Source organism: Pseudophryne corroboree, chromosome 10 (assembly GCF_028390025.1).
Source record: "Pseudophryne corroboree isolate aPseCor3 chromosome 10, aPseCor3.hap2, whole genome shotgun sequence".
In the NCBI taxonomy this organism is placed as follows: Eukaryota; Metazoa; Chordata; class Amphibia; order Anura; family Myobatrachidae; genus Pseudophryne; species Pseudophryne corroboree.
The window spans coordinates 266,862,771-266,890,542 of record NC_086453.1 but is presented as its reverse complement, the minus strand read 5'-3'; the positions used below and the strand labels follow the sequence as shown (position 1 = coordinate 266,890,542).

The 27,772-nt window shown below is 46.4% G+C and overlaps 1 protein-coding gene across 1 annotated transcript in view; it reads left to right on the top strand.

Moving 5' to 3' along the window:
• The window catches only part of SIK2 (salt inducible kinase 2), a 312,227-nt gene that overhangs the window by 231,685 nt on the left and 52,770 nt on the right, over positions 1-27,772 (top strand). Inside the window, exons 7-8 of the mRNA XM_063943258.1 lie at positions 5,717-5,937; positions 7,929-8,081. Of these exons, the coding sequence (XP_063799328.1) occupies positions 5,717-5,937; positions 7,929-8,081 (374 nt within the window). The remainder of the gene's footprint in view (positions 1-5,716; positions 5,938-7,928; positions 8,082-27,772) is intronic.

Sequence of the window (27,772 nt, the reverse complement as noted above, 5' to 3'; positions counted from 1 at the left end):
CAGTTTGTGCAAGGGCCTCCAAATTGCCTCTTTTTCCTGCCAGTATACGTACGGACTGTCTGACGTGCCTAATTGGATGCGGTCACTCATATAATCCTCCACCATTCTTTCAATGGTGAGAGAATCATATGAAGTGACAGTAGACGACATGTCAGTAATCGTTGGCAGGTCCTTCAGTCCGGACCAGATGTCAGCACTCGCTCCAGACTGCCCTGCATCACCGCCAGCGGGTGGGCTCGGAATTCTTAGCCTTTTCCTCGCACCCCCAGTTGCGGGAGAATGTGAAGGAGGAGATGTTGACAGGTCACGTTCCGCTTGACTTGACAATTTTCTCACCAGCAGGTCTTTGAACCTCTGCAGACTTGTGTCTGCTGGAAAGAGAGATACAACGTAGGTTTTAAATCTAGGATCGAGCACGGTGGCCAAAATGTAGTGCTCTGATTTCAACAGATTGACCACCCGTGAATCCTGGTTAAGCGAATTAAGGGCTCCATCCACAAGTCCCACATGCCTAGCGGAATCACTCTGTTTTAGCTCCTCCTTCAATGTCTCCAGCTTCTTCTGCAAAAGCCTGATGAGGGGAATGACCTGATTCAGGCTGGCAGTGTCTGAACTGACTTCACGTGTGGCAAGTTCAAAGGGTTGCAGAACCTTGCACAACGTTGAAATCGTTCTCCACTGCGCTTGAGTCAGGTGCATTCCCCCTCCTTTGCCTATATCGTGGCCAGATGTATAGGCTTGAATGGCCTTTTGCTGCTCCTCCATCCTCTGAAGCATATAGAGGGTTGAATTCCACCTCGTTACCACCTCTTGCTTCAGATGATGGCAGGGCAGGTTCAGGATTGTTTGGTGGTGCTCCAGTCTTCTGTACGCGGTGGCTGAATGCCGAAAGTGGCCCGCAATTCTTCGGACCACCGACAATATCTCTTGCATGCCCCTGTCGTTTTTTAAATAATCCTGCACCACCAAATTCAATGTATGTGCAAAACATGGGACGTGCTGGAATTTGCGCAGATGTAATGCACGCACAATATTGCTGGTGTTGTCCGATGTAACAAATCCCCAGGAGAGTCCAATTGGGGTAAGCCATTCTGCGATGATCTTCCTCAGTTTCCGTAAGAGGTTGTCAGCTGTGTGCCTCTTCTGGAAAGCGGTGATACAAAGCGTAGCCTGCCTAGGAACGAGTTGGCGTTTGCGAGATGCTGCTACTGGTGCCGCCGCTGCTGTTCTTGCTGCGGGAGGCAATACATCTACCCAGTGGGCTGTCACAGTCATATAGTCCTGAGTCTGCCCTGCTCCACTTGTCCACATGTCCGTGGTTAAGTGGACATTGGGTACAACTGCATTTTTTAGGACACTGGTGACTCATTCTGAGGTCTGTGTACATTTTCGGTATCGCCTGCCTAGAGAAATGGAACCTAGATGGTATTTGGTACCGGGGACACAGTACCTCAATCAAGTCTCTAGTTGCCTCTGAATTAATGGTGGATACCGGAACCACGTTTCTCACCGCCCAGGCTGCCAAGGCCTGAGTTATCTGCTTTGCAGCAGGATGACTGCTGTGATATTTCATCTTCCTCGCAAAGGACTGTTGGACAGTCAATTGCTTACTGGAAGTAGTACAAGTGGTCTTCCGACTTCCCCTCTGGGGTGACGATCGACTCCCAGCAGCAACAACAGCAGCGCCAGCAGCAGTAGGCGTTACACTCAAGGATGCATCGGAGGAATCCCAGGCAGGAGAGGACTCGTCAGACTTGCCAGTGACATGGCCTGCAGGACTATTGGCTTTCCTGGGTAAGGCGGAAATTGACACTGAGGGAGTTGGTGGTGTGGTTTGCAGGAGCTTGGTTACAAGAGGAAGGGATTTAGTGGTCAGTGGACTGCTTCCGCTGTCATCCATCCATTCCGCTGTCATCCATCCATGCTTCCGCTTCCGCTGTCATCCATCCATTCATCACTTGTCACTGACTTATGATGAATGCGCTGCAGGTGACGTATAAGGGAGGATGTTCCGTGGTGGTTAACATCCTTACCCCTACTTATTACAGCTTGACAAAGGCAACACACGGCTTGACACCTGTTGTCCGCATTTGTGTTGAAATAATTCCACACCGAAGAGCTGATTTTTTTTGTATTTTGACCAGGCCAGTCAATGGCCATATTCGTCCCACGGACAACAGGTGTCTCCCCGGGTGCCTGACTTAAACAAACCACCTCACCATCAGAATCCTCCTTGTCAATTTCCTCCCCAGCGCCAGCAACACCCATATCCTCATCCTGGTGTACTTCAACACTGACATCTTCAATTTGACTATCAGGAACTGGACTGCGGGTGCTCCTTCCAGCACTTGCAGGGGGCGTGCAAATGGTGGAAGGCGCAAGCTCTTCCCGTCCAGTGTTGGGAAGGTCAGGCATCGCAACCAACACAATTGGACTCTCCTTGGGGATTTGTGATTTAGAAGAACGCAGTTCTTTGCTGTGCTTTTGCCAGCTTAAGTCTTTTCTTTTTTCTAGCGAGAGGATGAGTGCTTCCATCCTCATGTGAATCTGAACCACTAGCCATGGACATAGGCCAGGGCCTCAGCCGTTCCTTGCCACTCTGTGTCGTAAATGGCATATTGGCAAGTTTACGCTTCTCATCAGACGCTTTCAATTTTGATTTTTGGGTCATTTTACTGAACTTTTGTTTTTTGGATTTTACATGCTCTCTACTATGACATTGGGCATCGGCCTTGGCAGACGACGTTGATGGCATTTCATCTTCTCGGCCATGACTAGTGGCAGCAGCTTCAGCACGAGGTGGAAGTGGATCTTGATCTTTCCCTATTTTAACCTCCACATTTTTGTTCTCCATTTTTTAATGTGTGGAATTATATGCCAGTATCAATAGCAATGGCCTACTACTATATATACTGCGCACAACTAAAATGCACCACAGGTATAGAATGTAGATGGATAGTATACTTAATGACGACACAGAGGTAGGTACAGCAGTGGCCTACTGTACCGTAATGCTATATATTGTATACTGGTGGTCCCTGGTCAGCAAAACTCTGCACTGTACTCCTCCTATATAATATTAATTATACTGGTGGTCCCCTGTCCCCACAATAAAGCAGCACACTGAGCACAGATATGGAGTGTTTTTCAGGCAGACAACGTATACTGGCGGTCACTGTCAGCAAAACTCTGCACTGTACTACTGCTATATAATACAGCTGCTCCCCAGTCCCCACAATTAAGCAGTGTGAGCACAGATATATGCAGCACACTGAGCACAGATATGGAGCGTTTTTTTCAGGCAGAGAACGGATAACTGGTGGTCACTGATCAGCAAAACTCTGCACTGTACTCCTCCTATATTATACAGCTGCTCCCCAGTCCTCCCCACAATTAAGCAATAATGCACAATCAAGTTCAACAATAATGGAGAGGACGCCAGCCACGTCCTCTCCCTAACATTTCCAATGCACGAGTTAAAATGGCGGCGACACGCGGCTGCTTATATAGAATCCGAATCTCGCGAGAATCCGACAGCGGGATGATGACGTTCGGGCGCGCTCGGGTTAACCGAGCCATACGGGAGAATCCGAGTATGGCTCGGATCCGTGTAAAAAGGGTGAAGTTCGGGGGGTTCGGTTTCCGAGAAACCGAACCCGCTCATCACTAGTGAAAACACTATGTGTGTCCCAAGCCTAACTCTCTCCAAGCTGTGATCAATCTCTTCCAACAACTGTATCCAATCAGAAAATTGGTATGTACAAAGCAGTACATAGTATTTCATCAGACCAGAGTGCTGCCATGTGTGATTATGTAAGTGATGCCAAAGCTGCATGTGACATGAGCAGTCATTATGTGAGTAGGAGAACTTAAGGCTAGCAGAAAACCATGGATTGAGAGTTCAGTAATGGAAGAAGCAGGGTCCACCATCAGCACAGAGTATATCAGGGGAGTAGTGTACTGCGTGACTTATCACCTTGTGTCATTGTGTGAGGCAGGGCTACATGTGACATGTACAGTGTGGGAGGAGGTGCATTGAAGGCATAGGTAAGCCACAGTCTGAAACTTAGTTAGTGGAAGTGCAGGGTCTCATAGCAGGACAGAAGAGTGATGGGACTGGAGACTTCTGTATGAAGGTAGTTACTTTTACTGTACATATATATGTGTGCTTCTAGGCCACCCCTGTCTAATAAATTTGTGCCTTCTCTCTCTTTCTGATGTTTACAAGACAAGACCGACGGGATTAATAATGGAACAAAGCCATAATCTTTTTCCAGATTCTTTGTGGTGGAAACAAAGACCTCAGGCTAAATCTGTGACGTAGGGAGATTCATTATACTGTGATCCTCTGAGGCTTTTCTTATCTCCTATTTAACCCTTTTCTACATGGTGTGACACACCAAATATTCCACAGCTGGTAATTAAGCTGTGTGCAGGTCCATGAGTCTGAAAATGTTTTCTACTTTGTAATTAGAAAGCGGAAAAAAACTTTCTCACTTTACAACTGTAACTATTATAATTTGCTTTTAATTATATGGTGCCATAAGGGTTCATTAGCATTGTACAAAGGGTATAGAATACACAGCTATATTATAAAAAGTACAAAGCTGATCACAGAAGACAAGATCACAGAAGATCACAGAAGACGGACAAGTTCACAATTTTGTATGTATACATGATTATGTACTGTAGTTGTGTAAATTACTGGTTGTAATAATATAGTGACCGCAAAATGAAAGCTTACATTCTACAAGGGCCATGGATTCACAAAGTGGTAGAGGGGGTCCAAGTGCAGAGGTCGGAGAATTATAAGAAGCGGTGGTATGCTTTAATGAAGGGATGAGATTTAAGGGCATATTTGAAGGCTAGGAGACTGGATGAGAGTCTGATTGAGCGTTGATGGGCATTTCAGAGGTAAGGAGTACCGTGGAAGAAGTTCTGCAGGCGAGTGTGGAAGGAGAAGATCAGGGCAGAGGTGAGGTGGAACTGAGTGGGTGGGAGGGAAGTGTGTGGAAATGTAGCAAGAAGAAGAGTGGCTGTGGGCTTTGACTCCGTAAGGCCGAGAGTGCCAGAGGAGCCACTGGGGTCAGCAGAGGAAGAAGAGCAAGAGATGAAAATGAGGCAGCAGTGGTGGTGTTATACTGTATATCATTTCCTTGCATTCATGCATTGAGTGGTTAACACCTTGGCTAACTGACAAAAATGCATATCCATGCAATATAAAGTGTAGGACTGCAGCACAAAAGAATGGATCTCAAAGTTGCCATAGGAGCGCACTATAAGTGGGAATGAGCCATCACATCACAAATACATTTCAGTGCTATGCCGTACAGCAGAATGACAGTACCTATTCTCTGTACTTCGTAATGTAATATGTCATAACTACACAAATAAGGGTTATTAATAATGGATCTGTTTGATTAGGACATGGCCCAGGCATTGCCATAGACATAGGGGTAAATTTACTAAGTTGGGAGTTCTATTTAAGATAGGATGTTGCCCATAGCAACCAATCGGACTCTACTTCTCATTTATCTAGCACCTTCTAGAAGATACCTGGAATCTGATTGGTTGCTATGAGCTACATCCCATCTTAAATAGAACTCCCATTTTAGTAAATTTACCTCTAAGTTCTAAAATCTCATGGATTTCCTGTACAATGTCTACAGTATAATTAGTACATATAATATAGTAGATTATTTCCACTTGTTTACAGAATGTGAGCACTTAATTAGGAGGATGCTGGTGCTGGAGCCTTCAAAACGTCTCTCTATTGCTCAAATCAAAGAGCATAAGTGGATGATGACAGAGGTGCCAGTACATCGACCTGTCTTGTACGCCCAGAGTCCAGAGAAAGACGTTTCTATTGGGGAACACAATGAACAAGTCCTGAGGCTCATGCACAGCTTGGGGATAGACCAGCAAAAGACCATAGAGGTAGGTAATGTGCTACAGGAATCCTATAACAAAATGGCATTTGTGCTGAGAATTACTTGTCAGTGAGCAGAGTCATTACTTGTGGAGCGACAATGACTGCGTCTGCATTACGGAAACCTTCAGAACATTGACAAGTGTCATCATTTAAAGCGTGCACAGAATTAATACTGATGTTTGTTAGTTTGAGTACCCTGTTATGGATTTTACTTCCTTCCTTCGGAAGCAGAATACTATCCATGTGGAAATCCATTGGGAATAGTTAACCTGTGGCAAGCACTGCGGTAGCGGACTGAGGCTCCTTGCCCGACGCGTGGCGCGAAACGAGCCTGAGAGGGTACATGTTTGTACGGATGGTGGTCACATAACATGGAATATACAGGATGTGACCTGAAAAACCAAACTTATGTAGAACATTGTCGACCTTTTGTATCTGTCAACCTTAACCACTGTGGAGATTCTGTACCTGGCGACCAAATGCATGCTGACCATATGTTGCCGATCTATCGACTGTCTACTTAGACATTGTACAGTAGATCTATTATACCACACAATGTGCACATTTTATAGGGAATGTTGTATTTTATCTTCTACTATACACAACGTATTTTGTTATTGTTTTCTTGGCATCATTTACAGGATAGTCGGGTGTGTCCCTTTTTCGAGCCTCTTCCCTCAGGGCCTGAATCAGCGCTGGGCGCAGTCCCGATAGTTTTGCACTTGGCCAATGTGCATTGGTGTCACTGCGCATGTGCTGCGATGGGCTCGCGACAGCAGTTGTAGTGTGGTTTAGGACTCAAAGTGATCGTCAGACAGTGCCAGCTTGTGGCAGGTAACTGTGAAGGGGCTGCTACAATACAGGCGCTTACCAACCATTTTGTGGGCGTGTCTTCAGACGCAGAATCACTATCCCTGATGGCTTAGTTGGGATGGACATTGCTCAGATGTCCGATGGTGCGTCTTTGTACGCATGCAGCTGGATATGAGGCTGCGGCGGTGGGCGTCTCTATACAAAAGACAGCGACTGCGACGTTTGCACATATTCTCAGATCCGCTGCGTACGCATACACACCTCATTGCACAGTTTTTTCCTGATGAATATGCCCCAGTTAGTACTATACCAAATATTTATCCCCAAACGAAATCCGCTGTTTCCCTAAGTATAAAGGTACCAGTGATCTGAAGTGTATATAAGGTAGGACACCATTATAGGTGCAGAGACAAAGGTCAGCATTTTATGTTTAATTGCCTTTATTTTGTACAGTATACCCTTGTACTGTGCATATACATTTATAAATCCATAAAGTGGGAAGGAAAAGTATTGGGCAGACTGCTGCTCTTATAAATGGGCAATTCGGGAATGACCGTCACAGATGCAGGATGCATTAGTATCATTTAATCATGCCTTTTTAGAGCTAGGAAAGCGTTATGGAATAATATGTTTTGTTTGTGAGGTTTTTTCCCTTTTATTATTTACTTATTATATAGAAGACTTTTACAATTTTAGTTTTGTTTTTCCCCCCCCCACATTTTGGTTGGTCTGATAAATCTGCCTTGCACATTAACCCTGTAGTATCATGTTTTTTCTGTATCTTGAAGTTACATGTGATTTTCTGGGTGTAGTATGGTATGCCGGCGGCCGGACTCCCGGTGACCAGCATACCAGCGCCGGGATCCCGACCGCCGACATACTGACAGTGTGGCGAACGCAAATAAGCCCATTGCGGGCTCGCTGCGGGCACGGTGGCACGCTATTTATTCTCCCTCCAGGGGGGTCGTGGACCCCCAAGAGGGAGAATATGTGTCGGTATGCCGGCTGACGGGATTCCGGCGCCAGTATACTGTGCGCCGGGATCCCGACAGCCGGCAAACTGAGGACCACCCGATTTTCTAGGTTACACTATAGAACAGTTTTAGGGCAAATCCAAGATTATTGTTTTGGGTAATTTATCAGCGTCTTTTCAACTTATAATAATAATATTATGTTTATTTAGTCTTTACAGAATCGTAGCTATAATCACTTTGCTGCCATATATTACCTGCTTGTGGAAAGGCTTAAATCTCACCGAAGCAGCTTTCCTGTGGAGGCCAGGATCGATGCACGGCAACGACGACCCAGCACCGTCGCCGAGCAGACAGTTGCCAAGGTAATCCTATCATAATAACACTCTTGAATTCGGTTAGTACATACATGCTTAATCAATCCTGGGCCACACGTCTGTTTTTTTTATTGTGTAGCAACTCATAGCAAAGAACTGGCTGAGTGTGTAACTGCATTTGCTAGTTACAGTATGCATGGCCTCTTTGCTGAAACTATATGATCAGAAAGAAGGGAGCGATGTCCCAGATTACTAAGAGTGATTGCCAAGACTGATTAACTTTCCCCATTTGCATTAATACACTATACAGATGGCCTTATTTATTTTTCACATTGTCTTACGGGATGCTGTCGGGATACAGATGCCGGAATCCCGACAGCCGCGGAAATGTCGGCGGCCGGAATCCCGACCCAAGCCCGGTATGCCCACTCGGGTGGTGGTCCACGCCACCACCCGAGGGGGAATATATAACCCGAGGGGACGTGCTGCGCTCGCTGTCAGGTTCCAGACGTCTGTCTCCTGACTGCCGGGATCCTATTCCAATCCCTGTCTTGCTAATGAAACATTTAATTTGCTTATATAAACCCATAAATCTGTTGTAACTGTACATCTGTGTGCCGCAATGTTTGTAGCTATATTTCTCTAACGTCCTAAGTGGATGCTGGGGACTCCGTAAGGACCATGGGGAATAGCGGCTCCGCAGGAGACTGGGCACAAAAGTAAAGCTTTAGAACTACCTGGTGTGCACTGGCTCCTCCCCCTATGACCCTCCTCCAAGCCTCAGTTAGATTTTTGTGCCCGAACGAGAAGGGTGCACACTAGGTGGCTCTCCTGAGCTGCTTAGTGAAAAGTTTAGTTTTAGGTTTTTTATGTTCAGTGAGACCTGCTGGCAACAGGCTCACTGCATCGAGGGACTAAGGGGAGAAGAAGCGAACTCACCTGCGTGCAGAGTGGATTGGGCTTCTTAGGCTAGTGGACATTAGCTCCAGAGGGACCGATCACAGGCCCAGCCATGGATAGGTCCCAGAGCCGCGCCGCCGGCCCCCTTACAGAGCCAGAAGACAGAAGAGGTCCGGAAAATCGGCGGCAGAAGACGTCCTATCTTCAACAAGGTAGCGCACAGCACTGCAGCTATGCGCCATTGCTCTCAGCACACTTCACACTCCGGTCACTGAGGGTGCAGGGCGCTGGGGGGGGGGCGCCCTGAGCAGCAATAAAAACACCTTGGATGGCAAAAAATGCATCACATATAGCTCCTGGGCTATATGGATGAATTTAACCCCTGCCAAAATACACAAAAAAATGGGAGATAAGGCCGCCGAGAAGGGGCGGAGCCTATCTCCTCAGCACACTGGCGCCATTTTCCCTCACAGCTCCGTTGGAGGGAAGCTCCCTGGCTCTCCCCTGCAGTCACTACACTACAGAAAGGGCTAAAAAAGAGAGGGGGGCACTAATTACGCGCAGTATTAAAAATTACAGCAGCTATAAGGGGAAAAACACTTATATAAGGTTATCCCTGTATATATATATAGCGCTCTGGTGTGTGCTGGCAAACTCTCCCTCTGTCTCCCCAAAGGGCTAGTGGGGTCCTGTCCTCTATCAGAGCATTCCCTGTGTGTGTGCTGTGTGTCGGTACGTTTGTGTCGACATGTATGAGGAGAAAAATGATGTGGAGACGGAGCAGATTGCCTATAATAGTGATGTCACCCCCTAGGGGGTCGACACCTGAGTGGATGAACTGTTGGAAGGAATTACGTAACAGTGTCAGCTCTGTATAAAAGACAGTGGTTGACATGAGACAGCCGGCTACTCAGCTTGTGCCTGTCCAGACGTCTCATAGGCCGTCAGGGGCTCTAAAGCGCCCGTTACCTCAGATGGCAGATATAGACGCCGACACGGATACTGACTCCAGTGTCGACGGTGAAGAGACAAATGTGACTTCCAGTAGGGCCACACGTTACATGATTGAGGCAATGAAAAATGTTTTACACATTTCTGATAATACGAGTACCACCAAAAAGGGGTATTATGTTCGGTGAGGAAAAACTACCTGTAGTTTTCCTGAATCTGAGAAATTAAATGAGGTGTGTGATGATGCGTGGGTTTCCCCCGATAACAACTGATAATTTCTAAAATGTTATTGGCATTATATCCTTTCCCGCCAGAGGTTAGGGTGCGTTGGGAAACACCCCCTAGGGTGGATAAAGCGCTCACACGCTTGTAAGAACAAGGGCTCTACCCTCTCCTGAGATGGCCGCCCTTAAGGATCCTGCTGATAGAAAGCAGGAGGGTATCCTAAAATGTATTTACACACATACTGGTGTTATACTGCGACCAGCAATCGCCTCAGCCTGGATGTGCAGTGCTGGGTTGGCGTGGTCGGATTCCCTGACTGAAAATATTGATACCCTAGATAGGGACAGTATATTATTGCCTATAGAGCATTTAAAAGATGCATTTCTATATATGCGTGATGCACAGCGGAATATTTGCCGACTGGCATCAAGTCTAAGTGCGTTGTCCATTTCTGCCAGTAGAGGGTTATGGACACGACAGTGGTCAGGTGAGGCGGATTCCAAAATGGCATTTGGAAGTATTGCCTTATTAAGGGGAGGAGTTATTTGGGGTCGGTCTTTTCAGACCTGGTGGCCACGGCAACAGCTGGGAAATCCACGTTTGTACCCCAGGTCGCCTCTCAACATAAGAAGACGCCGTATTATCAGGCGCAGTCTTTTCGTAGGCAAGCGGGCAAAAGGTTCCTCATTTCTGCCCCGTGACAGAGGGAGAGGAAATAGGCTGCAGAAATCAGCCAGTTCCCAGGAACAGAAACCCTCTGCCAAGCCCTCAGTATGACGCTGGGGCTTTACAAGCAGAATCAGGCACGGTGGGGGCCCGTCTCAATGAATTTCAGCGCGCAGTGGGCTCACTCGCAAGTAGACCCCTGGATCCTTCAGGTGATATCTCAGGGGTACAAATTGGAATTCGAGACGTCTCCCCCTCGCCGTTTCCTAAAGTCGGCTTTAACGATGTCTCCTTCTGACAGGGAGGCAGTTTTGGAAGCCATTCACAAGCTGTATTCCCAGCAGGTGATAATCAAGGTACCCCTCCTGCAACAGGGAACGGGGTATTATTCCACACTGTTGTGGTACCGAAGCCGGACGGCTCGGTGAGACCGATTCTAAATCTAAAATCTTGAACACTTACATACGGAGGTTCAAATTCAAGATTGAGTCACTCAGAGCAGTGATTGCGAACCTGGAAGAAGGGGACTACATGATGTCTCGGGACATCAAGGATGCTTACCTTCATGTTAAAATTTACCCTTCTCACCAAGGGTACCTCAGGTTTATGGTACAGAACTGTCACTATCAGTTTCAGACGCTGCCGTAGGGATGGTCCACGGCACCCCGGGTCTTTACCAAGGTAATGGCCGAAATGATGATACTCCTTCGAAGGAAGGGAATTTTAGTTATCCCTTACTTGGGCGATTCCCTGATAAGGGTAAGATCCAGGGAACAGTTGGAGGTCGGTGTAGCACTATCTCAGGTAGTGTTGCGGCAGCACGATTGGATTCTCAATATTCCAAAATCGCAGCTGATTCCGACGACTCGTCTTCTGTTCTTAGGGATGATCCTGGACACAGTCCAGAAAAAGGTGTTTCTCCCGGAGGAGAAAGTCAGGGAGTTATCCGAGCTAGTCGGGAACCTCCTATAACCGAGCCAAGTCTCAGTACATCAATGAAATGGTTCTGGGAAAAATGGTGGCTTCCTACGAAGCAATCCCATTCGGCAGATTCCACGCAAGAACTTTCCAGTGGGACCTGCTGGACAAATGGTCCGGGTCGCATCTTCAGATGCATCAGCGGATAACCCTGTCACCAAGCACAAGGGTGTCTCTCCTGTGGTGGTTGCAGAGTGCTCATCTTCTAGAGGGCCGCACATTCAGGACTGGGTCCTGGTGACCACGGATGCCAGCCTGCGAGGCTGGGGAGCAGTCACACAGGGAAGGAATTTCCAGAGCTTATGGTCAAGCCTGGAGACATCACTTCACATAAATATCCTGAAGCTAAGGGCCATTTACAATGCTCTAAGCTCAGCAAGACCTCTGCTTCAAGGTCACTCGGAGTTGATCCATTCGGACAACATCACGGCAGTCACCCACGTAAACAGACAGGGTGACACAAGAAGCAGGAGGGCAATGGCAGAAGCTGCAACGATTCTTCGCTGGGCGGAAAATCATGTGATAGCACTGTCAGCAGTATTCATTCCGGGAGTGGACAACTGGGAAGCAGACTTCCTCAGCAGACACGACCTCCACCCGGGAGAGTGGGGACTTCACCCAGAAGTCTTCCACATGTTTATAAAACTCGACAAGTATTGTGCCAGGTCAAGGGACCCTCAGGCAATAGCTGTAGACGCTCTGGTAACACAGTGGGTGTACCAGTCAGTGTATGTGTTCCCTCCTCTGCCTCTCATACCCAAGGTACTGAGAATTATAAGATGGAGAGGAGTAAGCACTATATTCGTGGCTCCGGATTGGCCAAGAAGGACTTGGTAACCGAAACTTCAAGAGATGCTCACGGAGGATCCGGGGCCTCTACCTCTAAGAAGGGACCTGCTCCAGCAAGGACCCTGTCTGTTCCAAGACTTACCGCGGCTGCGTTTGACGGCATGGCGGTTGAACGCCGGATCCTGAAGGAGAAAGGCATTCCGAATGAAGTCATTCCTATCCTGATCAAAGCCAGGAAAGATATAACCGCAAAACATTATCACTGCATTTGGCGAAAATATGTTGCGTGGTGCGAGGCCAGTAAGGCCCCGACGGAGGAATTTTAAACTAGGTCGATTCCTACATTTCCTGCAAACAGGAGTGTCTATGGGCCTGAAATGGGGGTCCATTAAGGTTCAAGTTTCGGCCCTGTCAATTTTCTTCCAAAAAGAACTAGCTTCAGTCCCTGAAGTTCAGACGTTTGTGAAAGGAGTACTGTATATACAGCCTCCTTTTGTGCCTCCAGTGGCACATTGGGATCTAAATGTAGTTTTTGGGTTCCAAAAGTCACATTGGTTTGAACCACTTAAATATGTGGAGTTAAAATATCTCACATGGAAAGTGGTCATGCTGTTGACCCTGGCCTGGGCCAGGTGCGTGTCAGAATTGGCGGCTTTATCCTGTAAAAGCCCTCATCTGATTTTCCATTCGGACAGGGCGGAATTGAGGACTTGTCCTCAGTTTCTCCCTAAGGTGGTTTTCAGCGTTTCACCTGAATCAACCTATTGTGGTGCCTGCGGCTACTAGGGACTTGGAGGACTCCAAGTTGCTAGACGTTGTCAGAGCCCTGGACATATAGGTTTCCAGGACGGCTGGAGTCAGAAAATCTGACTCGTTGTTTATTCTGTATGCACCCAACAAGCTGGGTGCTCCTGCTTCTAAGCAGACTATTGCTCGTTGGATTTGTAGTACAATTCAGCTTGCACATTCTGTGGCAGGCCTGCCACAGCCAAAATCTGTAAAAGCCCATTCCACAAGGAAGGTGGGCTCATCTTGGGCGGCTGCCCGAGGGGTCTCGGCTTTACAACTTTGCCGAGCAGCTACTTGGTCAGGAGCAAATACGTTTGTAAAATTCTACAAATTTGATACCCTGGCTGAGGAGGACCTGGAGTTCTCTCATTTGGTGCTGCAGAGTCATCCGCACTCTCCCGCCCGTTTGGGAGCTTTGGTATAATCCCCATGGTCCTTACGGAGTCCCCAGCATCCACTTAGGACGTTAGAGAAAATAAGAATTTACTTACCGATAATTCTATTTCTCGTAGTCCGTAGTGGATGCTGGGCGCCCATCCCAAGTGCGGATTGTCTGCAATACTGGTACATAGTTATTGTTACCAAAAAATCAGGTTATTGCTGTAGTGAGCCATCTTTTCTAGAGGCTCCTCTGTTATCATGCTGTTAACTGGGTTTAGATCACAAGTTATATGGTGTGATTGGTGTGGCTGGTATGAGTCTTACCCGGGATTCAAAATCCTTCCTTATTGTGTACGCTCGTCCGGGCACAGTATCCTAACTGAGGCTTGGAGGAGGGTCATAGGGGGAGGAGCCAGTGCACACCAGGTAGTTCTAAAGCTTTACTTTTGTGCCCAGTCTCCTGCGGAGCCGCTATTCCCCATGGTCCTTACGGAGTCCCCAGCATCCACTACGGACTACGAGAAATAGAATTATCTGTAAGTAAATTCTTATTTTTGCTATTAAAATGAAAGTATCTGCAGGAGTTGTGCTTCCCAATATTGTAAAGATGTTTGTTTAAGTTCATACATTGTAGAATATAGAAAGGGAACCTGAAAAGGTCATACAGTATAAAAGTAGTATTCCCACCCATATGACTGTCGCTGTTTACTCACATTTACCCGTTGTACAATGCAATTATGTGTGGAACCTGTTTTTGAATACAGATGACGCAACACACCTCAGTATGCTTTTTCGACATTCGCAATGTTGACATCAAGCGACAAACTCGTTGTTGACATTGTGACCATCAGAAAATGGACTGCATCCTCACACCACCTAGAACACTCATTAAGGGTTTGTCCACACTGAAGGGGAGATGTATCAATCCTTGGAGAGAGATAAGGTGGAATAGTTGCCCAAAGCACCCAATTAGTATCTAGCTGTCATCTATTTCAAAGACTGAGGTAGACAAGTGACGGGAGATGATTGGTTGCTTTGAGCAGCATCTCCACTTCTTTATCCAAGGGTTGCTACATCTCCCCCACACCCCCAATCCCCCAAATGAGCGCTTAGTTTACAAAGCACAGAGTAACGGAATGGACTGAGTAATGGTAGAGATGTTTTGGCCTTTGTTCTGCATTGTGTTTCGTGTACTCACCACCAGAAGCATTGACATTCACAGGTGTCACACATTACGTCTGCATTATTATACTGGGTGGTCCCTCTGTGTGTTGCGTCTCACTGACGTCTGTGTGATCAGCACACAGATCATAGCATAGACTTACATGCGATATACAGTAGGGTAAGATATCTCTCCGGCAACTAAGAGATTTGTCTAATGTATGTGCACTAACCCATCCTTATACCATCTACCAGTATCGAAGTATAAAATGACTGAGACAGTTGGAGCACATATTGGGGTAGAGTTACTAAAACTAAAGAAGAAAATTGGATAGCAACCAGTCAGATTTTAGCTATAATTTTCTAGAAATCACTATAGAAATGAAAGCTAGATACTGATTGGATTTTTGCTATTGTTAACAAATTTCTCCATTTCTCCTTTTCAGAAATTGTAGTAAATCTGACCCATTGGTTTGTAAATCTAGGCGAACATATATTTTAATAATGTACAACATCCGTTGCAATGCAACAGATGTATCTATGGGCCCGATTCAGACCTGATTGCTGCTGTGCGTTTTTGCATAGCGGGCAATTATCGATTGACTGCGCATACCATGCAATGTGCACGTGCGTCGCCAAACAGCGACAAGTTGGTGCGAAAATTTCAATTGCACAGCCATTCGCAAGCTGATTGACAGGAAGAGAAGGTTTGTGGGTGGTAACTGACCGTTTACTGGGAGTGTCAGTGAGAGCGTTTTCAGGGAGGGTGTGTGACGTCCGCTCCGGACCCGATCAGCCTGTTTGTATCACACTGTAGGAGTAAGTCCTGGGCTGCGCACAGACTGCGCACGCTGGTAAAATCATTCAGTGATGAGTGAGTTGTGAACGTATTTGCAGCTGTCCGCTGACTGAGGGACATTTTCGCAAGGCATACACATGCGATCGCACACTTACACGGAGCAAATTTACACTCCCCCTTGGGCGGCGACTATCTGATCGCAGGACAACAAAATTAGCAGCCCAGCGATTAGGTCTGAATTAGGCCCTGTGTTTTATACATACTGTATAAGCAATAATAGGAATTTTGTTGAAGTAAATGAGCTTGGCTTTTTAAAATCTGTAAAGTTATCAGAATTACTATGCTCTGTCAGTATCTGGATGTTAGGTCGACAGGCAATAGGCAGACCACTAATGGTTGACACGCATTAGGTTGACATTTTCTAAAGGTTGACATGACAGTGGTCGACATGAGGTGTTTGGTTTTTTTTTGTTTTTAAAATAATTTTTTCAACATTTTCATACTTTACCATCCACGTGGACTACGATTGGAAATAGTAACCTAGAAACATGGCGAGTGAAGCAGTGCACTAGTTGGGGTTCCCTGTGCTGTGATAGTGAAAACAACACCAAAAAATGTATGTTGACCTTTTCTTCTGACGACCTTTTCCCCATGTTGACCTGTTGGGGGTCGACCTAGACACTGTTGACCATTTACAGGTCGTCCCAGTGATCCACACCCGCTCTTTCTTTGGGAGAGCGAAATGACAGAATAGGACAGGAGAGGGTTAAACCCCTCAGGCTGGGGGAGGACCAGGGAAAACATCAGGTTTTTAGTGGCCTATGGGTGCAGAGGCTAGGGGTCAACCCTGAGTTGGTGTAAGGGAGCTAGCATTTAGGTCAGCATCTTTTCTGGAAGAATTTCCCTCCCTCCTTCCCTCCCTTTGGTTTTATGTTGAACGGATTATTACCTGTTGTTGGTTGAGTTTGCTCATTGTTTTGGGTGTGCTCACCTTCGATGACTGTTATAACATCTGCTGGATCACCTTAACGGGGGCAGCCTCACCACCCGGACGGGTGGGTTGTCAAGTGGAGGTTGAGTGGATACCTTTGTTTAGTGTTTTAGTGTTGTGACTTGGCTGGGTTTGTATGGAGCTTGTGGTGTAGACTGTTACTGCCGTTCTTTCTGGCCACCATACTCAATTTCTTTACTCTACTTTATTAGATTTATTAGTTTAATACTAACTAATAAATAGCCATCAAGTTTTTCTGCCAAATTCAAGTCTCTGAGTCTTTATTGTCACTGAATGAGTTTAACTGGACGTCCCTCAGCCGTTATGGGGTTTATACCTCAGTCTTCCTACACATTGACTGATGTTGACATTAAAGTAAGATTATAAGTGCAAGAACCTGGTACAATTACACTACTTTATAAAATGTGGGGTCCCATTTAGGGGTATATTTACTAAAGTGCAGGTTTATAGAAGTGGAGATTTTACCAATAGCAACCAGCAGATTATATTTATCATTTACCTAGCACTTTCTAGAAGATATTAACTAGAATCTGATTGGTTGCTATAGGCAACATCTCCACTTCTGAAAACCCGCACTTTAGTAAATATACTCCTTAGAGTTAAATCCAGTTAGAGTATGCAATCTCTATGCAGAAGGCAACAGTATTTTCCCTGCCTGGAGGAAATAGCATCACACGCTTTATGTGCAGGTGTAAATTTGGGATGTGGTCTGTTTTGTCAACATTCATAATTGTCTGTCACAACTGAGGGCCTGAGCTGACGGGAGGCAGCCTCAGTTGTAGGGGCTGAGATGTACCGGAACCTGGGAGGTTGTATCAGACCCCTGGACATGTAAGTAACATGAATAATAACTGCCCGAAGGCGTGACCACGACAACTTGGATAAAAGTCAATGATGTTTATTATGACAACTCCGCAACACAGCAGCAGTAAAAGAAAACGTAAAAGTCAGCAAAGAATAAATACAGTTCCTGGGTACTACAGGATGGCAGGAGCCACAGGGCACTGGTAGTGTGAGATAGTTCTTATAATCTTCTAGATGGAAAGTCCTTACCAGGCCCGACTGTAGCAATGGAGATAACCCAGGATTGTACCAGCTGGTGTTCCAGGAAAAGCTGGGTTGCTGAAGATAAAACGGCTGCTGTGGATACTGGCTGGAACCAGACTGTTGTTAGCACGGAGTGGATACTGGCTGGAACCAGTTAAATAATAAATGAACTTGGGAGCGATGAAATATGAACTGAAATGTAAAACTTAAGAGCGGAGAAATAATAATACCGGTGGAGAGTGGTAAAGTGTAGAAAGGACACCGGCCCTTTAAGAGAAGCTGTACTCTGCTGGAAGCAGGTAATGTTGTAGCTGGAAACAGATGAATCCACAATGGATTGGAGAGTCAGGCTACACCGCAGGTGGAATGCTGGTGCGGGTCTCTATGGTGGAAGTCTTGAGACAGGAGCTGGAACCTGGAAGACAATCACAGGAGAGAGACAAACAGGAACTAGGTTTGACAACCAAAGCACTGACGCCTTCCTTGCTCAGGCACAGTGTATTTATACCTGCAGCAAGGAAGGGATTGGCTAGGCAATTATGCAGATTAACAATACTGATAACAGATTGGAGGAAATGATCAGCTGACAGAATCCAAGATGGCTGCGCCCATGCAGACACTTGGAGGGAAGTTTGGTTTGTAATCCATGTGGTAATGAAAACAGTAATGGCGGCGCCGGCCACTGGAGACAGGAGACGCCAGGCTGACAAGTGCACATCCAACCACGCGGACACAGCGGAGGCCGCGGCTGACGTAATCGCCACTCTGACACTCTGCATGCAGAAGCTCAGGGACGGCGGCGGAGGCCGCGGGAGACGCCATGCCAGATGTAATAAGGCGTTACTGTGACAGCGTCTCAGAGAGACAGGAGAGGATGCAGGAATGTGAACATTAGGATAACAGATGGGATCCGGTCCTGGAGCGCTGAGCCAGCCTTAGGAGACATCTGATGGGTAAGAAATGGCGTCCAGATACCCGGATCGTGACAGCACCCCCCCCTTTAGGAGTGGCCCCAGGACACTTCTTTGGCTTTTGAGGAAACTTGGAATGGAATCTCCGGACCAAGGCAGGAGCATGGACATCAGAAGCATTGGTCCATGAACGTTCCTCAGGGCCGTAACCCTTCCAGTCAATAAGATACTGTAGTTGACCGTAACGGTGACGTGAGTCCAGGATCTTGGCCACTTCATACTCAACGCCTCGTTGAGTTTGGACTTTCGGAGTTGGAGGAAGTGAGGAATGAAACCGATTCAAGATCAGCGGTTTCAACAGGGAAACATGGAATGTCCTGGGTATTTTTAAGAAGGGAGGCAACTGAAGTCTGTAAGCAACAGGATTGATGACTTGTTCAATCTTGAAAGGACCGATATAGCGAGGTGCAAACTTCATACTGGGAACTCTTAACCTCAAATTCTTCGTGGATAACCATACCCGATCACCCACCTTGAGAGCAGGAACTGCTCGACGCTTCTTATCCGCAAACTTCTTGTACCTGAACGATGCCTTGAGCAGAGCTGATCGTACGCTCTTCCAGATATTGGCAAACTGATGCAAGGTGATATCCACTGCGGGAACAGAAGTTGCTGGAAGCGGTTGGAACTCAGGGACTTTAGGGTGGAATCCAAAGTTAGTGAAGAATGGTGTTGAAGCAGATGAAGAATGATACTGGTTGTTATGACAGAACTCGGCCCAGGGAAGTAATTGAACCCAGTCATCTTGAGAGGAGGACACATAGATGCGGAGGAAGGCCTCCAAGTCCTGATTCACCCTCTCGGTTTGACCATTGGTCTGAGGATGGTAAGCCGTGGAAAACTTTAGCTTGACTTGAAGGACTTGACATAAACTTCGCCAGAATTTGGCTGTGAATTGAACTCCTCGATCTGAGATAATTTCTTCAGGAAGACCGTGGAGTCGGAAGATCTCTTGTATGAATACTTGAGCCAACTTGGAAGCTGACGGAAGACCGGTGAGAGGAATGAAGTGTGCCATCTTGGTGAACCGGTCAACTACCACCCAGATGGTATTGAACTTGTTGCACATGGGTAAATCTGTAATAAAATCCATCGACAAATGGGTCCAAGGTCGACGGGGAACAGATAGTGGAACCAGTTGCCCCGCAGGCGACTGGCGGGATACCTTATGTTGAGCACACTTTGGGCAAGATGCAATAAACTCCAAGACGTCCTTTTTCAGAGTTGGCCACCAATAGGACCTAGAGATAAACTCCAGGGTTTTTTGGATACCTGTATGTCCGGCAAAACGGGAAGCATGGGCCCAATGCATGAGCTTCTTCCTTAGCATCGGTTTCACAAAACTTTTCCCTGATGGGGGCGTAGAGTCCATCCCTACCGTGGAGAATGCCAACGGATTTATAATAGGATGCTTGTCTGAAGACTCTGACTCATTTTCTTGCTCCCATGAGCGGGAAAGGGCATCGGCCTTGCGATTCTGAGAGCCCGGACAGAACTGGAGTTTAAAGTCGAACCTGGAAAAGAAAAGTGCCCATCTGGCCTGACGAGGGTTGAGACATTGTGCGCCTTTCAGATATAAGAGGTTCTTGTGGTCTGTAAGTATGGTGATTGAATGAGAAGCTCCCTCCAACAGATACCTCCACTCTTCTAGAGCGAGCTTGATGGCTTGCAACTCCTGGTCGCCAATGGCATAGTTGCGCTCAGCTGGGGAGAACTTCCGGGAGAAGAAACTGCAAGGGTGTAAATGGCCATCTTTAGCCCTCTGAGATAACACCGCTCCTACTCCAACGGAGGAGGCATCCACCTCTAAGATGAAAGGAGAGTCGATGTCAGGCTGTTTCAGAACAGGCGCAGAGATGAACCTTTGTTTTAAAAGATGAAATGCTTGCATGGCTTCTTCAGACCACTTGGACGGGTTAGCACCCTTCTTAGTGAAAGCAGTAATAGGCGCCACAATGGTGGAAAAGTCTCGTATAAACTTTCGGTAATAGTTGGCGAACCCCAAGAACCTCTGGACCCCTTTGAGGGTTAAGGGTATCGGCCAATTTTGGATTGCTTGTAGTTTCTCAGGATCCATCTCTAGTCCGGAACTGGACACAATGTACCCTAGAAACGGAATGGACTTGACTTCAAAGACGCATTTCTCTAATTTGCAATAGAGATGATTGACACGGAGACGGGACAGAACCTCTTTAACCCAAAAACGATGTTCCTCTAAATCGTTGGCAAAAATGAGGATATCGTCTAGATAGACCACGACATGACGGTATAGAATGTCTCTGAAGATCTCATTGACAAAATGCTGGAAGACAGCTGGAGCATTACTCAATCCGAAGGGCATGACGAGGTACTCATAATGTCCGTCACGGGTGTTAAAGGCGGTCTTCCACTCGTCACCCTCACGGATCCGGATGAGATTGTATGCACCTCTCAAGTCCAGCTTTGTAAAGATGGTAGCTCCGCTAACTCTGTCAAAGAGCTCAGTAATCAGGGGTAAAGGATAACGGTTCTTGATGGTAATGTCGTTCAAACCTCTGTAGTCGATGCACGGCCGCAGACCACCATCTTTCTTTTTTACAAAAAAGAAGCCTGCGCCGGCTGGGGAAGAAGAAGGTCGAATGAACCCCTTTGCTAGGTTCTCTTTAATGTATTCCTCCATAGAATGCGTCTCAGGCAGAGACAACGGATAAGTTCGGCCTCGAGGTGGAACCTTCCCTGGAACGAGATCAATCGGGCAGTCCCATTCTCTATGAGGAGGAAGGATATCAGCAGAAGCTTTACTGAACACATCCGTGAAATCTTGATATGGAGGAGGTGGAACATCAGACGACCTGGGGGAGGAAGAACAGACAGGCAATACTTTAAACAAACATGTCTCAGCACAGGAGGAACCCCATGCCAGGATTTGCGTAGTCGTCCAATCAATTGTAGGATTGTGAAGACGGAGCCATGGAAGGCCCAGGACCACAGGATGTGTGGCTCTTGGAATCACTAAAAAAGAAATAAGTTCGGAATGAAGAACTCCCACTCTCAGAAGAACTGGTAGAGTCCTTAAAGAAATAACTGCATCAAAAATTTTGCTGCCATCCACGGCAGTTAAAGAAATGGACGAAGGAAGTCTCTCGGTGGGTAGGGACCACCGTTTAACATAGGCTTCGGTAATAAAGTTCCCAGCTGCTCCGAAATCAAGGAGGGCAATGACGTTCCGATAACGTTGAGCAACTTGAAGCGAGACTGGGAGATTACAATCTTGAGGAGATGGAGAGGAGATCATTACTCCTAGCCGGCCCTCTCCTTGGCGAGCTAGGATTTGGAGTTTCCCGGACGTTTGGGACAGGCATTAATGGTGTGAGACGGAGCTGCACAATAGAGACAGAGAGACTCGGAGAGACGTCTTCGGCGCTCAGCAGGAGTTAAACGGGAACGGCCAAGTTGCATGAGCTCATCTTTAGATGGTGACAGTTGACGAAGAGGAGGAGCAGAAGATTTTGGAGCAGATGATCTTCCACGCTCAGTTGCTCTCTCTCTGAAACGTAAATCAACTTTCGTGCAGAGTGAGAAAGGCTCATCTAACTTAGAAGGTAAGTCTCTGGTAGCTAACTCATCTTTAATACGCTCAGATAAGCCATGCCAGAATGCAGCATACAGGGCCTCGTCGTTCCAGACCAGTTCGGATGCCAGGATCTGGAACTGTATCAGATATTGTCCTACAGTACGTGACCCCTGGCGTAAACGGAGAATCTCGGATGAAGTTGAGGTTACCCGGCCTGGCTCGTCGAAGATGCGCCTGAATGTTGACACGAAGGCAGTGTAGGAAGATAGCAGGGTGTCGGACCTCTCCCATAACGGTGATGCCCAATCAAGGGCTGAGCCACTGAGAAGAGAAATAATGTAGGCAATTTTTGTACGGTCACTGGGAAAATTGCCAGGTTGTAGCTCAAACTGAATCTCACACTGGTTGAGAAATCCCCTGCAGAATCTTGGAGATCCGTCAAATTTTGCTGGCGTTGGAAGATGAAGACGTGGAGCAGAAATGGGTAAGGTGGGTGGGGTTATAGCTGGAGTCACTGTGGTTGACGCACCAGACGCGCCTGATCCACGGAGAGTTGTCTGAATCCCATCCAGCCGAGTAGAGAAATCCTGGAGACAGCGGATGATGTGGCCCTGTGCAGCCTCCTGATGATCTAGTCGGGCTGCCAGTTCTTGCATCGGCCTGGCCGCTTGATCCTGGTCTCCGGCTGGATTCATTAGGTCAGTGCTTACTGTCACAACTGAGGGCCTGAGCTGACGGGAGGCAGCCTCAGTTGTAGGGGCTGAGATGTACCGGAACCTGGGAGGTTGTATCAGACCCCTGGACATGTAAGTAACATGAATAATAACTGCCCGAAGGCGTGACCACGACAACTTGGATAAAAGTCAATGATGTTTATTATGACAACTCCGCAACACAGCAGCAGTAAAAGAAAACGTAAAAGTCAGCAAAGAATAAATACAGTTCCTGGGTACTACAGGATGGCAGGAGCCACAGGGCACTGGTAGTGTGAGATAGTTCTTATAATCTTCTAGATGGAAAGTCCTTACCAGGCCCGACTGTAGCAATGGAGATAACCCAGGATTGTACCAGCTGGTGTTCCAGGAAAAGCTGGGTTGCTGAAGATAAAACGGCTGCTGTGGATACTGGCTGGAACCAGACTGTTGTTAGCACGGAGTGGATACTGGCTGGAACCAGTTAAATAATAAATGAACTTGGGAGCGATGAAATATGAACTGAAATGTAAAACTTGAGAGCGGAGAAATAATAATACCGGTGGAGAGTGGTAAAGTGTAGAAAGGACACCGGCCCTTTAAGAGAAGCTGTACTCTGCTGGAAGCAGGTAATGTTGTAGCTGGAAACAGATGAGTCTTGAGACAGGAGCTGGAACCTGGAAGACAATCACAGGAGAGAGACAAACAGGAACTAGGTTTGACAACCAAAGCACTGACGCCTTCCTTGCTCAGGCACAGTGTATTTATACCTGCAGCAAGGAAGGGATTGGCTAGGCAATTATGCAGATTAACAATACTGATAACAGATTGGAGGAAATGATCAGCTGACAGAATCCAAGATGGCTGCGCCCATGCAGACACTTGGAGGGAAGTTTGGTTTGTAATCCATGTGGTAATGAAAACAGTAATGGCGGCGCCGGCCACTGGAGACAGGAGACGCCAGGCTGACAAGTGCACATCCAACCACGCGGACACAGCGGAGGCCGCGGCTGACGTAATCGCCACTCTGACACTCTGCATGCAGAAGCTCAGGGACGGCGGCGGAGGCCGCGGGAGACGCCATGCCAGATGTAATAAGGCGTTACTGTGACAGCGTCTCAGAGAGACAGGAGAGGATGCAGGAATGTGAACATTAGGATAACAGATGGGATCCGGTCCTGGAGCGCTGAGCCAGCCTTAGGAGACATCTGATGGGTAAGAAATGGCGTCCAGATACCCGGATCGTGACATTGTCGTTGTTGTTGTTGTTGTTGTTGTTGTTGTTGTTGTCATGATTAAACTTAAAAAAAAAAAAAACCCTGGTGGACTACCGGTGACTAATCTAGTACGGCGACTCCAGCAGTATCTTCCGCGTTTGGTGGTGACATCAGGAGAACTTCTGGTGGTTCTTGCGTTGCCTCCGGCAGTAATTATGACTGACCCCAGCATTTCTTATGTTGACCTTTGTGGACATGATACCATCCTGCAGATGCCGACATGGTCAAAGCCTAGGTTTCAACAATATCAACATTGTCCTGTTGCCATTATGAATGTTGCCTGTATGACTGCAAATCGTCAGTTTGCACCCTGTAGCTACAGTCACTCCTAACTCTAAATGAGGCGGACAGCATTTTAATTAACTACATTTTAATAATCTTCAATATCATTTAGTGCAGTGGAAAAACAAACACGTTTGTCATATTCTCAGGTTCATTGAAAAAAATAGCATCTAGCCTAAATAAATGTTCTGCGAGTATAAAATTGTACTAAATCTGCCACACAATAGCTCTAATAATATACCGCAATCAGTGGAGCTGAAAATAAACGTATACCTGTTTTAGTTACGTAATGTCGCTCTATTAGGTAATGTTACTGGAACAATACTGTATCGGGTGAGGCATGATGGAAAATATTATAATTATACCTTACAGTGACAGATTTTCCAGATTATTAACTCCTCTATCCTCTGAATACCATACCATTAACAAGAATGTGTGTATCTTGTGCAATGGCGTGTGTGAGTACAGTACCCGTATTGTCTGATTACTGCTCTATCTGACATAATGTTTGTGCACTAACGACTGACTAGAAGTACTTTCACGAATTCTTGTTTAATGTCTGTAACCATGCGGCAATGCTTGTTCTGTGTGTAGCAGGCTCTGGCAAGGATATAACTGTGTGCTCATTGTGGGGTCTATTCATGAAGCAGTGAAAAGAGTGGAGAAGTGAGCCTGTGGAGAAGTTGCCCCTGTCAACCAATCAGCTGCTCTGTACAATTGTATATTATGCAAATTATAAATGTTACTTCAAAGCTGATTGGTTGCCATGGGCAACTTCTCCACTGGCTCACTTCTCCACACTTTTCACTGCTTCATAAATAGACCCCTGTGTGTCCACTTTCTGAAAAGCTGGTCAAATTGTTGCTGTGTAAAATAAAATCATGAAACTAATATGACTGTAATCATTGTTTTTATGTACAGGTAGGCAATTACCTATGGTAACGGCATGCTGGGACTAGTAGTTCCACAATAACTGGCTAGTCACAGGTTGCCTGTTGTAATCCGACGGATGTGTTTATATTTTATAGGGTTGCTATACATACATATAAGCAATAATAGGAATTTTGTTGATGTGTTGAGCTTGGCTTTTTTTAAACCTTATATTATATTTTGTTTATATACGATCATTTGATTGTAAGCTCTTGGGACAGGTGAATGTGGAAATTGTTTAGAGAGCAGTGCACCACAGAAATGTTCTTATGACGTCATTGGCATTGGCAGGCCTGGGCGGGAAACTTCTTGTGGCTCCTGGAACTGATGAGCCAGGTGTGGTCATTGAAAGGCTTCTGGGCTGTAGGCCAAAGCATCGCACGTGGTGATTGATGTAAGGCAGAGGCTGGGCACAATCTCACCTTACCTGCCATGTGAGAAGAAGCTAGGTCAGGCGGGGACATGAGATGTAAAGACATAGAAATGTCAGTTTATTACAAGAACCAGATGGCAGGATATAGGTTTCCCTGTCCAACATGAACATGAATGGACCTGGTATTCCTACGTTACAACCAAACTGGCAATATAAGATTATTAAAGAGATCTCTTTAGATTGCTACCTGTAATAAAAAATATATATAAATACTTTTATAGTGTCCTTTATCTTCTCAACGATAGTGTTATGGAGGCATCTTTCCTGTTATACTAGTTAGTACACCACTGGCATATATGAGTGGCTCCCAGCAAAGGAGATAGGCGTATTCACCACGTGGGATTCGCTGTGGAAATGCTGTTGCTCCTCCTTCCCTTTGCTGGTTAGTTTGAGTCACAGTAATTTTGCACTCCTTCTGTGACCACATCCTCTGCTTTACTCTGTACAAGTGCTGGAATCCTTAGTATCTGCAGGGGAATGGATACCGATGCCCGATGGTACTTCCTGCTAACTAAAATGTGTATTTTATTTATTATATAAAGCTGTTAGTCATGTGTTTAACAGCTGCGCAGTATATAGCTACAGGGCAGCCCTACCACTCACACCACCTCAAGGCTGCCCGACAGTGACTCCAGACAAAACACTGCCCCCTCCCAAGAGAATGGGGGGGTGGAAAGAAAGTGGTGCAGTACGAGAGGCAGTGAGCGTGGGTGAAGAAATCAGAGATAGAAGGCGAGTGTATTTAAAGAGAGAGAGAGAAAGGTGGGGAAAGACTGAGAGAACTTGGGTGGATGAAGAGAGAGAGACAACTGGGGCGGAGGGTGACACCCGTAACACTCTGTTGCAACCCAGAAAATGGCGGTTCTAAAATATTAGTTTTTAATAATCACTTCAGTGGTGATGTTCTCACTAGAACGTTCCCTCAGAGAGGCACTACCTGCACACGTTCTAATGAATTCTCTCTTTTAATTTAGTATAAAAGTTAAATCACAGTTTGCGCAATTCATATCTCTGTACTGTATAACACAAGTCTCTTCCTGATGATAGAGCTGGTTCTTGGGTGACTGCTACGTTTGTGCTATTGTAGTGATCAGTAGGTAATCACTTATCACCACCTGTGGGATACTGGGAACTCCATCAGCAATTGACATTTAAAGATAGGATGGATGAACAGATCATGCATGATAATGATTACAGACATAGCTAGACTGATATCGTAAGTAAAGGAAGGACTCGCAGGAGAATTATCAGACATACACTACTAGGGTCAGGAGTCTGGAGCATGCAGTGAAGGTATACTGTGTATATAGTAGGTCTTAGTGTGCTCTTGGGTATATTGCAGCTGCCTTTCCTTCAACTGCCGAATACTGTTAGAACTTGGATAGCATGAGAAACTTCAGGAATACAACAGGGCAAACTGACTAGGAAAGAGAGACAAGAGAAGGCAATAGCAATGACAGCACATGACAGACCAGGCTAATAATGAATATACTGTATGGACCGCTCCTACAGCAGGTCTGAGTGGCAAGTGCAGTGGTTGTGAAATTTGGGAGTCTGGAAGAGAACGCAATGAGTATGACAATGAGATAGGGAAATAGTATGACATGCGGTAGACGGAGTAAGTTCAGTTATATTAAATAGAGCTGGACACAGGAACAGACCAGAATGTTGTAACCACCAGTGTACCATTGGGTCCTTTATGCTCCTAGTGCAGAGGTTCCCAAACTGTGTGCCGTGGCTCCCTGGGGTGCCTCGGGACACTTGCAGGGGTGCCCTGGGTTGGTGGTCCAGGACCAATTCAAATTATTCACGGTCAATATAATAAGTAAAACCAGTGCTGGTGGCTGCCAGTCATAAAATATGTGGCCAAACAGAAGCAAATCTTGTCCCTCACCACACAACT